Below are 12,245 nucleotides of genomic sequence, written 5' to 3'. Positions count from 1 at the left end.
GGCTTGTAAGTAAGCATTTCGCTGTAAGGCACATGTGACAAATACAATTTGATTTGATTTGATCCACGTTGTTTTCAGGGACTGAGTTTAGTGCTGCTGCTCTCTGATCAATGATGCTCTAGCTCCCTCTAGTGTATAAAAAAGGACGCTACAAGACAAGACATTTAAATACTAAATCAAAAACTCAAAGCTATCACAGAGCTGCCAACTCATGCATTGTCCGTGAGACACAGGCTTTTCACCCTCTTCTCACGCTCTCAAGGCACACGTCTTATACCTCACACATTGAAAAGTACTGCTTTTGTTTTTCTGATTAGTCAATTTTATAGTCAGCGCATTCACTTTTCAACTGTGCTCCAAATCGTTTTGAAATCGGAGCATCTTCGCCTGATATTGAACATCACGAAGCTCCATCATTGTCCTGTCTTGCCACAGCACTGTGAACCGCGGCACATTGAAGCATATGATTGGTCTAGTTATGTAAAGGATCAAGAAGATTGGATGCGTGTTTTAAAGAAACGCTCCTCAAGACTAGAGTGGAGATGAATATACACTGCTCAAAAAAATAAAGGGAACACTTAAACAACACAATGTAACTCCAAGTCAATCACACTTTTGTGAAATCAAACTGTCCACTTAGGAAGCAACACTGATTGACAATAAATTTCACATGCTGTTGTGCAAATGGAATAGACAACAGGTGGAAATGATAGGCAATTAGCAAGACACCCCCAATGAAGGAGTGGTTCTGCAGGTGGGGACCACAGACCAGTTCTCAGTTCCTATGCTTCCTGGCTGATGTTTTGGTCACTTTTGAATGCTGGCGGTGCTTTCACTCTAGTGGTAGCATGAGACGGAGTCTACAACCCACACAAGTGGCTCAGGTAGTGCAGCTCATCCAGGATGGCACATCAATGCGAGCTGTGGCAAGAAGGTTTGCTGTGTCTGTCAGCGTAGTGTCCAGAGCATGGAGGCGCTACCAGGAGACAGGCCAGTACATCAGGAGACGTGGAGGAGGCCGTAGGAGGGCAACAACCCAGCAGCAGGACCGCTACCTCCGCCTTTGTGCAAGGAGGAGCAGGAGGAGCACTGCCAGAGCCCTGCAAAATGACCTCCAGCAGGCCACATATGTGCATGTGTCTGCTCAAACGGTCAGAAACAGACTCCATGAGGGTGGTATGAGGGCCCGACGTCCACAGGTGGGGGTTGTGCTTACAGCCCAACACCGTGCAGGACGTTTGGCATTTGCCAGAGAACACCAAGATTGGCAAATTCGCCACTGGCGCCCTGTGCTCTTCACAGATGAAAGCAGGTTCACACTGAGCACATGTGACAGACGTGACAGAGTCTGGAGACGCCGTGGAGAACGTTCTGCTGTCTGCAACATCCTCCAGCATGACCGGTTTGGCGGTGGGTCAGTCATGGTGTGGGGTGGCATTTCTTTGGGGGGCCGCACAGCCCTCCATGTGCTCGCCAGAGGTAGCCTGACTGCCATTAGGTACCGAGATGAGATCCTCAGACCCCTTATGAGACCATATGCTGGTGCAGTTGGCCCTGGGTTCCTCCTAATGCAAGACAATGCTAGACCTCATGTGGCTGGAGTGTGTCAGCAGTTCCTGCAAGAGGAAGGCATTGATGCTATGGACTGGCCCGCCCGTTCCCCAGACCTGAATCCAATTGAGCACATCTGGGACATCATGTCTTGCTCCATCCACCAACGCCACGTTGCACCACAGACTGTCCAGGAGTTGGCGGATGCTTTAGTCCAGGTCTGGGAGGAGATCCCTCAGGAGACCATCCGCCACCTCATCAGGAGCATGCCCAGGCGTTGTAGGGAGGTCATACAGGCACGTGGAGGCCACACACACTACTGAGCCTCATTTTGACTTGTTTTAAGGACATTACATCAAAGTTGGATCAGCCTGTAGTGTGGTTTTCCACTTTAATTTTGAGTGTGACTCCAAATCCAGACCTCCATGGGTTGATAAATTGGATTTCCATTGATTCTTTTTGTGTGATTTTGTTGTCAGCACATTCAACTATGTAAAGAAAAAAGTATTTAATAAGATTATTTCTTTCATTCAGATCTAGGATGTGTTGTTTAAGTGTTCCCTTTATTTTTTTGAGCAGTATATATATATACACACACAACGTTCTCTTGAGTTGATATAACTGTAACCTGCTGTCTAGACCGGGCACGCGCCTGCGTCCTCTTGCGCCATTGCGCGCATGTTGATTTTGTACATCCACACCAGGCGATCCAAGACAGCAGGTTGAAATATCAAAACGAACTCTGAACAAACTATATTCATTTGGGGACAGGTAGAAACACATGAAACATTCATGGACACTTTGCTAGTTAATTTGTCCTGAGATACAAACATTGGGTTGTTATTTTACCTGAAATGCACAAGGTCCGTTTTTTCTGGATCTTTGTAGAATTTTCACCCATTTTGAGTCACACAAAATCGTGTGTTCTCTACTCTGACATTTAATCCACAGATAAAAGGGGAACCCTATTTTATTTCTCCTTTAGCAGCAGAGCGAGCCAGCAGCAGCAGAGCCAGCAGCAGCAGAGCCAGCAGCAGCAGAGCCAGCAGCAGCAGAGCCAACAGCAGCAGAGGCAGCAGCAGCCTAGTGGTTAGAGTGTTGGGCCAGTAACTGAAAGGTTGCTGGATCAAATCCCTGAGCAGACAAAGTAAAACTCTGTCATTCTGCCCCTGAACAAGGCAGTTAAACCACTGTTTACCAGTAGGCTGTTGTTGTAAAAAAACAATGTGTTCTTAACTGATTTGCCTAGTTAAAAAAAGGTAGTAGTCTTCTGTGGACTTGGTATGTCAGTGGGCAACCAACTTTAAGGTGCATTACCACCACTGACTGGAGTGTGGACCTCAGTTCATCTTTCAATCACCCGTGTGGGTACATGCTCCTAAAAACCAATGAGGAGACGGGTGAGGCGGGACTTGCAGTGCATCAAGAGTCAAAAATAGAATCAAGTTCTATTTTAGCGCCTGGCTACGCAGACTCTCGTTGACGCGCGCTGGCAGTTTAGATGAAATTATTGAATAAAATCTATGTGTACATTTATTTTGCACGCAACGCGAGCGGTGTGGTCAGCATGTAAGAAGAGCAGCACCGTAGTGCTGTTTTATGTACAATGTTGTCAACAAAATGAGGTTGCTGTTACTCCTGTCCCTATTGCAGAATGCAGCCTTTTGAAGTCGATTTAATCAACATTTAGCATTATACCCCTCGTTTGTTGATTGTCATTTAGGCTGTGACAACGCAAAAGCAGCAGGCAGAAAGACCTACATTATGTTTTAGCAAGGAAGTTAGGTAGGGTGACCTGATTTGTAACTATGACAATAATTTTGTCAAACAGATGGTGAACCCAAAAGTGTAAATTTCAATCTAAATGGGGGACAATTAATATAAAAATAATTTGTTTAGGGTGTACAGGCAGATTTATGTCATCTTGTCCACAGGTTATTTTATAATCTATTTACTTGATTTAGTCTGATCAGTGGAACAATTCTTATTTGTAACAATGGACTAAAATATAGGTTGATTAGGGTGCTCGTCAGGAACAACACTACTGATATTCCACACACTTATTGTATTATTCCACTTCTTCCCAATTTTGCCAGTGTAATCCCCATATTTGAAATCTGATATGCTTACCCGTGTCCGAAAAGGAATTATTTGACGTTATGTATTTTTGTAGCCATTCATGGACAGTTTTGAATAAGTCATACAAATAAGCATTGGATATTAAATGCTCCAGGAATGAAATATAATTGTTGACATTTTAGTATTGTGTACATGCTAGGCAGAGATGGTAGGGGGACTCACAGCTTATAAACACATCATATTTTGTCTATGTAGCGTAAGATGATGTCATGGATCTTCAACTAGTAGACATAAACCACCTGAATACTGATTTCATTCTATTTTTCTTGAAGGTCCGGTGGTTATGAAAAATGAATTGTTATAACAACAAGAACATTTTCAAACACCCATCACCTGGGAAACATAGTTCAGCGGTGGTCAACCTTCCTGGAGAACAAGCAGGATTTTCTTTCAGCCCTATTTTAAAGAGAGAGTTCACCCAAAATACAAAATGTTTGTGTCATTACCTTGAAAGCAGTCTATGAACAAGCAGACTGCAATCTATGATTTGATTACCCACTGCCATCAACCATTAACATTAAAATGTCCTGTGCAGAGCCTTGGTGTCGTGGTAACACTCCCCTGCATGTGCTGCATACAACTTTCCACCTGAGAACAGGGCTCAATCCCTGCTTCCAATCTTCCCACTGTTTCTCTCATTTTCCATATCTCATTTCACTACTGTTTGAATAAAGTGTCAAACCACCCAAAATCTAATGGTAAGTTGTTGAATTTTGAAGCCATGTCAAAATACCTAAAATTGCTATACATTTGCTTTAAAACATAACAAGTCTCCCTCCAAGATTTTTTCAAAATTTGGCAGCCCTGTTTTCATTATATTACTTTGTACACCAGGTGATACTACAGTCCCATAAATAACCATGAAATGTTTAACTCACCTGGTCTCAAGTACTGTTCAGCCCTCTGAGCTTCCTTGGGGGCAATGAAATGAAATTTGATACCACCTGAACTCATTCACCCAGGTATGCATTGACATCAAATAGGCTGTCAAATTCCGATGACAAAAATACAAATGTGTAAAAATGACTATATAGAAGCAAAAGAGCGGGGTTTGAAACAGATACAATTGGCATAATAGATTGCATGCATTGTATTAGTAGCATATACCTCACACGATTCTCACCCGTCTCGCGCAAATATTTAGTAGTATACTCTCTCCTCCAGATGTCGCTGTTCCGCAAGCTCTGCCGACTGTCCAATCAGAAACGGGTTGCATCTCGTTGCTATATCTTCACACCCGGCTCCTTCTCATGACAGGTGAGTTTGCAAAATTTTCCTAGCAAAATACGGGTCAACATATCCTCAGATGTAGACCATTTCAATTTTCTATAATACAATTGCTAAAATATTTGTTTCTTCTGGTTGATGAACTTGACTTCTTGACACACGTCCTCCTATGATGTTTAGCATACAGAGTAGCCTCTTGATACTACTCCTTACTTTTCATCGTGTGTCATGTTCTTCACAGCCTTTGGATAATACTTACTATACGTGTTTGTGTATGTGGGCATATCATCTGTAGGTTACTGAAGCAAATGTTCACAGACCAGATATAGCACAATTAGGCTGCTACATGCTGTCTTGTGTTCTGTTTCCAAATGCACAAATAAACACTGACAGATAGGAATGCAATAAAGCATTTGCAATCAAGCTAACTTTTTCAAGACTTCTTTCGTGTATCTTGAATAACTAAATAACCCTTCACATTTTGACTGGCTTCATAACATGCTTACACCATCTCAGGTACAGTTCATGTAACAGCTGGAGGCAGACCACGCCTCTCTAAAATCGTCTTCCAATCAGATTATCTCATTACGGTTGCTACCGGTGGTTGCTACTCATTTTACAGCCATTCCCTATTCAGAACGGTCTTGGTAAATTAGCATGTGGCCAATGATCTTAAGTATGCAAATGTTTGACATGACCCGAAATGATTGCCAATAATATCTGGCTGTACAGCAGACGAGTTACTTCATTTTCAACAGCGAACGATAAACGGAGTATGGTGTCAAAAAGTCGCTAGCACAAAAAGTGATATATCAGCAAGCAATATAATTGTTTCTATTTGGATTTTATGTGCAAGATGACATTTGAGGAACTAAGTGGGGAATATTCTACAGAAAGGTAAACTATACTTTTAAACGCTTTCGCATTTGCCAATGTTGTCAGCACAATTTGTGAGTGAGTGACTGTCACTTAACTTGGCCATCAAGCCATGCATGAATTCAATTTACGAAAAATAATGCGCAAAACTTCTATGTAATTTTATTCAGATATTGAACTACAGTTAACTTTACCTAAACGTTGATATGGTTTACTTTGTTAACTAGCTAGGTAACAGTAGCTTGGCTTGGTTGAGCTTTATGCAGTATCCGAATATGTAACTAGCTAACGCCAGCTTTTCTGTTTAGCTCACGAAACACTGCAGTTTAGCCTACTGTAATGCCGGTGTCAGGTCATTTTAGGGAAGCACACTTTTGACATTAACTAAAAGCTTCAGTGTATTTGACTATCAATGTACTCATAATACAATAATATTAAGTCAATTATGGAGTGACATGCACCGAAAATCAAACGCGATTTCAGAGTTTCAACTTGCAAATCAGTCATTTTACTCGCAACTAGCACAAGGTAAGTAGCTACCTACAGTAGCTAGCTAGCTAATGCTAGTATACCAAAGCCGGCGCCTGCTTTTGGCTGTAATTTACCAGGCTGATATATTAGCCCTGGCATGGCCTCCTTTTCAAGAAGTTGAGCTTTGGCCATGAATATGTGAAAGTTGATGTGAATTTGATGTTAGTTCTAACAATTCGTTCCTTTCGCTGTTGTAGGATGGATACAGTGACAAAAGCCTTGGAAGAGGTTCTCTCATCAGCATTACCCCAAGGATGCATAACAGTAGGGGTCTATGAAGCAGCTAAATCATTGAATGTGTAAGTAGGCTTCGCTTCATTCAAATCAATTAAAGTTGCAATGATGTAGTTTTTGTCTATGCATGCCTGTTTTAGAATGTCTGCAATTTGGCGGCAGGTTGTCTAGTGGTTAGAGCATTGGGCCAGTAACTGAACAAGGCAGTTAACCCACTGTTCCCCGCTAGGCCGTCATTGTAAATAAGAATTTGTTCTTAACAGACTTGTCTAGTTAAAAAAATATATAATAATTCATGCACTATTACTGCGTTACTAACCAAAGGTCTGTTACTTTCTTCAACAGAGATCCAGATAATGTGGTTCTGTGCATCCTGGCTACGGATGACGAGGATGTAAAGGACGTGGCCCTTCAGATCCACTTCACCCTGATCCAGGCATTCTGCTGTGAGAATGACATCAACATCCTGCGAGTGAACAACACCCGGCGTCTGGCAGAGATCCTTGGAGGGGGAGGGAAACAAGGGGGAGAGCCCATGGACCTGCACTGTGTCCTGGTCACAGTAAGTAACCATTTCCACTAATATACACTAAAATATGTTACATGTAGACTTCAAAGTGACTTTCAAACAGACCAGGGTGCTAAAAATGTCTCCAACGTTTATTTTATTTTACTGATGCACTTGAGACACTCATGCTCGGAACTTGTCAGAACATGCCCACACCCAGTAATTACTCACTCCTTGAGTCCTGTAGCACACCACTCAGTCTTGACATCTAGACTTGCCACTTGTGGGATTTTCATTTAGGCAAATAACTTAATTTCTCATAGTCTTGAAACCCCCAGGTTTCTATCTATTCCATTGTCATGTTAGGCCTACAGGTCATAAAACCAGGCATTTGGATCCTTGTGCCACTATTGACTCATTCTCTCTTTTTCTCTTGTCTTTGCAGAGCCCACACTCCTCGTCCTGGAAAGACCCAGCCCTGAGCAAAGTGAACCGCTTCTGCAGGGAGAGCCGTTGCATGGACCAGTGGGTGCCCATCATTAACCTCCCAGAGCGCTGAAGGGACCCCCCCCCCCCCCCCCCAACAGCAAGGCCTGCAAAGTACTCTCTCTGAACAGGAGAAGTGTAATCCCTGATGGACACACTACCCTGGGGAAATTCCTGATGGAGGAAAAAGAAGATAAACGACCACAAAATAAGGCATTTTGAGAAGAAAAAAAGATCAGACCCAGCCATCTAGATGAGATACAAAAGAGGATGGATTTCCACTGGGCTGGTGGAGTTAAACTCTCGGCTATGGCAGTCGAGGCGAGATGAGGCACATTTTATGTTCGGTCACGAGACCGAAACCGACGTCTTTGCTTTTTAACAGAAGATGGACACACTGTACAGATGGATAAAATCATGTATGGCAGAGCACTTCACCTTGTGGGGACTTTAAAGAGGGATAGCAACAAAAATAGGCACTGTTGTTAAGAGGACCATGTCGTCTCTCTGCAGAAACAGAGCACTTGTAGAAACACTGGACTTTTGCAATTTCATTTTTTATTCACACTGTTGATGTTGTCATTACTTTTGTTTTGTAATTATTTAAAAAGGGAAGGGCTAAATATCTAATGAATATTCAAGATACTATGCATTCAGTCAGTGTTTCCAATGCCAACTGTTTTTTACTCAAGTGAAAAGTTCTTTTTTTACAGTTAAGTTATTTCTTATGATATTTAAATGTATTTATATTAGCAATTTTTTACCATTATCTATATGAAATTCTCTGCAAAAGCACAAATGTATTATTGTGGTCAATAAAACATATTTTTGGAGCCAGAACTCGATGGTCCTTCTCATTCATTTTTTAAACATTTCTGGAAATGTAACAAAGCTAGTTGAACTTTGACCCCACAACACTTGTATAGGGAATCACATGCGATCATTGAGGTCACACTGGGCTCGATGCACTCAGTGACATCCTCGTGCCAGGTGACAATAGACCCACCACGCTTTGTCAGCATGATCGTGCTCATTCATCCATATGCCTTCCCTTTTTCACCGTCCTGAATTCAGCTCACGGTTAAGCTGAGAGCCCTTCCTGCATACCTCTTTGAATGCCTCACACCTACCTGCTGCCTCGCTAGGAAAAGTACTGCACGTGTGCAAAGTGCACACACAGTGCTCACGTGCACATTTGACAATCCAGGTTTCTGCGTAGTACACACATGCTTTGATTGTTCACTTGCATGCAGAACTATCTACTGAACAAGACAATAGTGAGTGCTCAGGTGAATAAAGGTAGAATGGAAACAGAAACACTTCACTGCTTTAACTAATAGAGCATATCCAGGGGGAACATAGTACATATCAATTGCGTCAAATAACAAACATATTACAAAACCTCTGCTGAGTGAGGTTATAGCGTAAACTATGCCCCAAGTTATCAAACACATGCTGCTTGCGAGGAGGCTGTTTGAGCCGATTGCTGTTTATTAGCGTTTCGCACGGAAGGTGCTGTAGAGAGCGCATGACTTTACGCCCTTGGAGAGTTGTGTAAGGTAGACACTGCCGTGCGTGTAGGTTGTATAACCCGCTCTCCCCATTCCTTCCTCTACATGCTCACAGGTGACACTGGCGCTGGGTGTGGATGATGTCAGAACTGATGCAAGGCAGGCTTTCCCCTGGTTAGTCATGATCACAAGAGCTTGTCACCTTTGCACAGGAAAACAACGTTTCTGAGTGACCATCCGACATGAGGAGAATGAGCTATTGCTCTCAGCTCATTGTAGATGGCTTTAAGAATCTTCTAGAATGTGTTTAATGATTAACAACTCCAATATTGCTAATATTTTTATTTGTGTTTTTTAAATCGTTTTTCATATTTTCTTACTCTGACTGCAAATAATTTACATGGATTCTATGATATTTTCATCAATAATAATGTATATTACATATTAATAACGCAGGACTGGGTAGACCCTCCCAACAGCACTGTGTTAAAGGTTACCATGTCGTAACTAAGGTGTGTGACGACCAGTTGAGGGTGTGACACTGATGTCATGTGGTATTGTGTTGGTGGTGTTGGGGGGAAAGGTTAGATAAAAGTAGGGGATGTGTGATGTAAGGTTTATGTTGGTACTGGAGGAGTCCAGCCCTTAGTAACTACCCAACCGGCTCCTTGGGTATCCCTGAGTATTCCGGTTATTACCATCGACATACGCAAAAGTTGTATAGGGGGTTTTAGAAGGTTGTATAGGACAATAAATACTCAGGTCATCAAAATAATCTGAATCATATTTTTCACTCAATGTAATACAGGTCACTCAACAGATTACACTCAACAGATTACACTCAACAGATTACACTCAACATGTTACACTCAACATGTTACACTCAACAGATTACACTCAACAGATTACACTCAACACGTTACACTCAACATGTTACACTCAACATGTTACACTCAACAGATTACACTCAACAGATTACACTCAACAGATTACACTCAACATGTTACACTCAACAGATTACACTCAACATGTTACACTCAACAGATTACACTCAACATGTTACACTCAACAGATTACACTCAACATGTTACACTCAACAGATTACACTCAACATGTTACACTCAACAGATTACACTCAACAGATTACACTCAACAGATTACACTCAACATGTTACACTCAACAGATTACACTCAACATGTTACACTCAACAGATTACACTCAACAGATTACACTCAACATGTTACACTCAACAGATTACACTCAACAGATTTTTTTTTATTTTTTTTTATTTCACCTTTATTTAACCAGGTAGGCAAGTTGAGAACAAGTTCTCATTTACAATTGCGACCTGGCCAAGATAAAGCAAAGCAGTTCGACAACATACAAAAACACAGAGTTACACATGGAGTAAAACAACATACAATCAATGATGCAGTAGAAGAAAAAAAAAGAAAAAAATAAGACTATATACAATGTGAGCAAATGATGTGAGATAAGGGAGGTAAAGGCAAAAAAATGCCATGGTGGCAAAATAAATAAAGTATAGCAAGAAAAACACTGGAATGGTAGATTTGTAGTTTGAAGAAAGTTCAGAGATAAAATATAAATAATATGGTGCAAAGGAGCAAAATAAATAAAATAAATAAATACAGTAGGGGAAGAGGTAGTAGTTTGGGCTAAATTATAGATGGGCTATGTACAGGTGCAGTGATCTGTGAGCTGCTCTGACAGCTGGTGCTTAAAGCTAGTGAGGGAGATAAGTGTTTCCAGTTTCAGAGATTTTTGTAGTTCGTTCCAGTCATTGGCAGCAGAGAACTGGAAGGAGAGACGACCAAAGGAGGAGTTGGCTTTAGGGGTGACCAGAGAGATATACCTGCTGGAGCGCGTGCTACAGGTGGGTGCTGCTATGGTGACCAGTGAGCGGAGATAAGGGGGGACTTTACCTAGCAGGGTCTTGTAGATGACCTGGAGCCAATGTGTTTGGCGACGATTATGAAGCGAAGGCCAGATTACACTCAACATGTTACACTCAACATGTTACACTCAACAGATTACACTCAACATGTTACACTCAACATGTTACACTCAACAGATTACACTCAACATGTTACACTCAACAGATTACACTAATAATACAATAAATACTGTAGAATAACAGTGTATATAACTACAGAAAATAACAAGTCAAATACAATTGCTGAATAAATTGTGTAACAACAGTGTAACAACATCCTGAGGGAACACTCGGGGTAGCAGACAGTTGATCAGATGTCATGGTTTGGCATGGTCCACTGCACTGCTGAATGGGGGTGAATGAGTGGCTCGGCCTAACCGAGGGACTGTGCGGGGGTGGGACCGCCAACAGTGCAGAGGACTGTGCTGGGATGGGTTCAACGCTGCCCCCCTCCCTCCCTGTCTCCCCCACATCAGCACATTCCAACACACTGACAATGTGACTGCCAGGCTTTCACCAAGGGAGGCACGCGGTCAGTGGGCCTGCCAGGCCTTAGCAATGTGCCCACCAGGCTCGCCCTGGAACACAATGACATTGTGCTTACCAGGATTACACTGTGTGCTTCACGTCCAATACGCCTGCTTTGCACCGATATCAATACACTGGGCAGCCAGGCTTCTGCAGGACACGGCGCCTAATGGCATCCACAGTAAGACTGTACATACTGTGGCTTTCCCAGCTGCAGAGATGAACCATGTGCAAGAGAGAACAATAGCTAAGATGTGTCATGTATACTCCCTCTCCGGCCTCTAGGTCATCAGGCTGCTGATTATCCTGCACACCTGTCACCATCGTCTCGCGCACCTCATGACACTCACCTGGATCCATCACCTCCTTGATTATCTTCCCTATATCTGTCACTCCCCTTGGTTCTTTCCTCAGGTGTCATTGACTCTGTTTTCATGTCGGTGCGTTGTTTCTATTACCTGTTTATTGTTTCATTTATTTATTTAAACACTCCCTCCCTGAACTTGCTTCCCGACTCTCAGCGTACTCGTTACAAGATGTCTCTTTGGTTACTATCCAACATTTTCCTCATACTGATTTTTTTTTTACCCACCAGCTGCCTGAAGACAAGGTCAGAAAATAAAGGGGAACAAGCTTGAGACTGACAAATCCTCAAAATAGCGCCTCCTCTCTCGATAAGTGGAAACCAGGGTTTCAGCA

The 12,245-nt window shown here is 42.4% G+C and overlaps 1 protein-coding gene across 1 annotated transcript; it reads left to right on the top strand.

The window, feature by feature from the left end:
- Nucleotides 1-5,563: 5,563 nt before the first annotated feature.
- Nucleotides 5,564-7,653, top strand: LOC106598934 (growth arrest and DNA damage-inducible protein GADD45 alpha). Its single transcript, XM_014189962.3, has 4 exons — nucleotides 5,564-5,814; nucleotides 6,522-6,623; nucleotides 6,904-7,120; nucleotides 7,512-7,653. The coding sequence occupies exons 1-4, from the start codon at nucleotides 5,765-5,767 to the stop codon at nucleotides 7,623-7,625; spliced, it is 483 nt and encodes a 160-aa protein (XP_014045437.1). The 5' UTR covers nucleotides 5,564-5,764; the 3' UTR covers nucleotides 7,626-7,653.
- Nucleotides 7,654-12,245: the final 4,592 nt, after the last annotated feature.

The sequence above is a fragment of the Salmo salar genome, chromosome 03 (assembly GCF_965601325.2).
Source record: "Salmo salar chromosome 03, fSalSal1, whole genome shotgun sequence".
In the NCBI taxonomy this organism is placed as follows: Eukaryota; Metazoa; Chordata; class Actinopteri; order Salmoniformes; family Salmonidae; genus Salmo; species Salmo salar.
Note: the sequence above shows the minus strand (reverse complement) of the source record. Positions and strands in the feature narration are given on the sequence as shown.